The sequence below is a fragment of the Phasianus colchicus genome, chromosome 9 (genome assembly GCF_987193195.1).
Source record: "Phasianus colchicus chromosome 9, bPhaCol1.hap1.1, whole genome shotgun sequence".
Taxonomy (NCBI): domain Eukaryota; kingdom Metazoa; phylum Chordata; class Aves; order Galliformes; family Phasianidae; genus Phasianus; species Phasianus colchicus.
In genome coordinates, this window is record NC_143444.1 from 6,414,496 (window position 1) to 6,418,313 (window position 3,818).

At 46.6% G+C, this 3,818-nt stretch overlaps 1 protein-coding gene across 1 annotated transcript; it reads right to left on the reverse strand.

Moving 5' to 3' along the window:
- Positions 1 to 1,030: 1,030 nt before the first annotated feature.
- Positions 1,031 to 3,692, reverse strand: MRPS14 (mitochondrial ribosomal protein S14). Its single transcript, XM_031595555.2, has 3 exons — positions 3,577 to 3,692; positions 3,322 to 3,468; positions 1,031 to 1,527 (listed from the first exon to the last, which is right to left on the reverse strand). Exons 1-3 carry the CDS (start codon positions 3,637 to 3,639, stop codon positions 1,345 to 1,347), a joined length of 393 nt encoding a protein of 130 aa, XP_031451415.2. The 5' UTR covers positions 3,640 to 3,692; the 3' UTR covers positions 1,031 to 1,344.
- Between the last annotated feature and the right edge of the window lie 126 nt (positions 3,693 to 3,818).

Here is a 3,818-nt window from a genome sequence, read left to right on the forward strand (position 1 = left end):
CTAATGTCACTGTGGGGTACGATTTTTTTATATGTGGGATAGTATGTTGTGACAAAAGGAAAAATGCTGAGGCTAGTAGAACCACTATCTCAAGACAGTGCACTTGCTAGTTGAGCAGAAGTGGTATGGTGTTCATACTGTGGTATTAAAAAATTTAAGTACTACCTTTTTAACTGCTCATGGCTTTTGAAAACTGCTCTTTAACTTCTATGCTAAGTGTGACCTCCTTGGGGTGTCTTTAGGTGGCATCAGTCACAGAAGAGTAGTGAGCTGCTTTTGCTAGTGAGTTGACCCTGGCTCTAGCAGTGTATAAGGAAAAGAGAGAAGCTCCATAACCCCCTATCAACTTTGAAAGGTTTGAATGTAACGGAGTAAGTAGCGTGTTAAGTTTTACACCAAAGTTTCACAAAATTTGGGGTGATGGATTGCTGTTAACTTGCTGCCTGTGTGTCTTCCTTCCACCTGAGGATACTACAACTTTACTTGGCCTATTTATTGCAGCCACTGCGATACATACAGCCGAAGAGGGCAGAGTGGCCATTTCCCCTTTATTGCCCTGCTTTGAAGAAGAGTAAATGGCAAACATGAACTTAGCAGCAGGCTTGCTGGGGCTACTGTTGTTTCTTTCATGCTTCCTCCTTGAGTTTCTCCCAGGGACAGGTTTACTAAATGTTACCTGCCAAATTAAGCAAGCCATTACTACCCTATTATGCTCTGGACTAGGACTTAATTGTTACTTTGTTTTTAAAGCACTGGAACAAGTTCTGCACTATAGGTAGGAGAAGAATATTAACATGTTACTGTTTCCAGTAGGTTCTCTACCCGTTCTTTGTCGCTTGTTAATATGTTTGTATTAAGTTTGTGTAGCAAGATTATCTGAATTTGAGATTATCTTTTAAATTCATGCTCATTCCTGCTCATGGCAGAATACTACTTTGCCCTATTGTGAAGTTTCACTTATGCTTTTACCTAAATTACCATGGTGAATTCAACCATATAGTGGCAAAAAAAAAAAAAAAATGCTTAAATGAACCTTTGCTATATGTCTTTATTTTAAATGTTACCCACATCACAGACCTCAGCTCAGTTCTGCAACAACGCGATTGATTCTTTTTCCCCCCCTCAAAATAAAACTGCCTCTTTAAACAGACTGGCTTAGTGCAGTTATGCTGCTGCTTGTCAGTGAGCTGATACCAATCGCAATCCAGTAAATGAGTCAGTGTGGCTTTTCTTCCTTCGTGCATCAGTTTGATGCTAGACTTACACACAGGAGTCCATTTTAATTGAACTTGCAGACTAAGCCTGTCTTGTGTTTTCTGCCTGAACGCATATCCATGCAGTGAACTACCACATGGCCCTCTGTATCCCAGACATCTGACCGTGGTCAGCAAAATGGCGGAAAACAATCCTGCTAAGCCTCCAACGCCGCTTCACCCCCCGAGGGCGGGATGTCAGGACACACCTATTTCGTATCCTCACAGGGCAGCTGTCCCGGGGCAAGGCAGCAATCTCTCTATCAGCCACTTCCTAAAACAGAAAACCACAGCTTAGAGTTTAACCATGTTCCCTAGGATTTTGAGGGGTCTTATTTCCAGACCTCCAAATCCAGTTGTAGAACAGGTATCACTACAAGTTATAATTGCATCGTGAGTATGCTTGAATATTTAATGGCAAACTTCCTCCTGCCTTTCTTTCTGGACACCCTAACAGGGAATGTAAAATGATCTACATCAAGGCTTAAAATTTAACCTTCTGATGCACTGTACATCCTCAAGCCAGTAACTATGTAGTGGGTTAGTCCTTTAAGATAAGCTGTTTTTTATCTGCCTTCACAGGTTATGCTTTATTGCCAATAAAATGGATATTATAGCTTGTACTTCATAAGCAGCTACAGGCAGAAGAGTATGAGAATGAGTGAAAATGTCTCTGTTCTAATGAGAAGCTTCAAGTTCTGTCTGTGTACAAGAGAGCAAAAAGTCAGCAGAAAGGTAGCAGCAGTTAGTAATAATAATAAAAAAAAAAAAAGCAAGGCTTAAAGAATCCTGTGGTAGGGAGACATGGTTGGAGGTAAAAGAAAAGTGATGGACTACGAAAGTTCCCATTATATTGCAAGTATTGAAAAGCAGTAGTGTCAAGCTACCTTCTAAGGGGATCCATGTCTTCAAAAGAAGTCAGGATTAAGGATGACACCAAGATGAGTTGGGCAGCTGATGCAAGAGAATGGAGGGATGTCATCCGAAGTTTGGGACAGGTTAGAGAAGTGGGTCCATATGAACCTACTGAGGATCAACATGGCCAGGTGCAAGGTGCTATACTGGTGCTGGGGCAGTCCCAGGTATGTGTACAGACTGGGAGAAGAAATCAAAATCATAAAATGGCCTGAGTTGAAAAGGACCACAATGCTCATCTAGTTCCAACCCCCTGCTATGTGCAGGGTTGCCAACCAGCAGACCAGGCTGCCCAGAGCCACATCCAGCCTGGCCTTGAATGCCTGCAGGGATGGGGTATCCACAACCTCCTTGGGCAACCTGTTCCAGTGCCTCACCACCCTCTGTGTGAAAATCCTTGAGAGAAGCCCTGTGCAGAAGGACCTGAGGCTCCTGGTGGACAAAAAGGTGGACATGAAACAGCTGTGTGCTCTTGCAGCCCAGATGGCCAATAGTATCCTGGGCAGCATCAACAGAGGGGTGGCAGTGGGCAGGGATTGTCCCCTTCTGCTCTGCCCTTGCAACAGCCCCCACCTGCAGTACTGCATCCAGGTCTGCCCCCAGCATAGGAGGGATGTGGAGCACTTGGAGCAGGTCCAGAGGAGGGCTACAAAGATTATTAGAGGGTTAGAGCACCTCTCCTATGGAGAAATGTTGAGGGAGTTGGGCTTGTCTAGCTTGGAGAAGGTCCAGGGGAGACCTCAGTGTGGCCTTCCAGTACTTGGAGGGGGGGTATAAGCAGGAGGGGAACCAAATATGTACATAGCCTGATTGTGGGGGATGGGTATAAGCAGGAGGGGGACCAAATTTGTACACAGCCTGATTGTGACAGGATGACGGGGCTTGAATGTAAGAGGGGAAAATAAGGTTAGACGTAAGCTGTTCTAGGATTCTACGTTAAAATTAACAATTTCTAATTAAACTAATGGCTTTAGCATGATTTGGGCTTCCAAGCTTCTAAACAAAAGAGTAAAAATCTTTATTCAGGCAGCTATACGAGTAACCAGACAGAACGCAATTAAGGAAAACAGCTTTCCCAAGCTGTGCAACTGAGAATTCAGAGGAGAAAGGGAGACTGAAGCCAGTGAGGGTGTGCTGCGTGCCCTGCCCGTACCTGCAGCTCCTTGGGCAGGATGGTGTTCTTCCTGATGGCGTTGATCCGCAGCCGCTCGTCCGCGTACTCGTAGGCCAGCTTCCTCCTCTTCACATCGCGCAGCATCCTCCAGTCCACGTAGTAGCCCCGCGTTTGGCTTGGGAGAACCTAGTTAAAAAACAGCAACAGAAAATAGGCTGCCGTGATGCCTGACGGGTTCTGCTGCAGCTCCAGGCCGTCTCCGCAGGGAAAGAGAAGGGCGGGAGTGAGGCTGACCTGGCGAACGGCCCTCAGCGCCCAGCACAGCACGGACGCCGCCATCTTGTTGGGGCCGCGCATGCGCAGCAGCTGCCTGCGGGGCGGGGCTCGGTGCTGCGCCTCGCCCTGCCTGGGAGCCCGCCCTCACAGAGTTGTCAAGGTGTCACAGAATCACAGAATGGCCCGGGTTGGAAGGGACCTCAAGGATCACGAATCTCCAACCCCCTGCCACATGCAGGGCCACCAACCTCCACATTTAA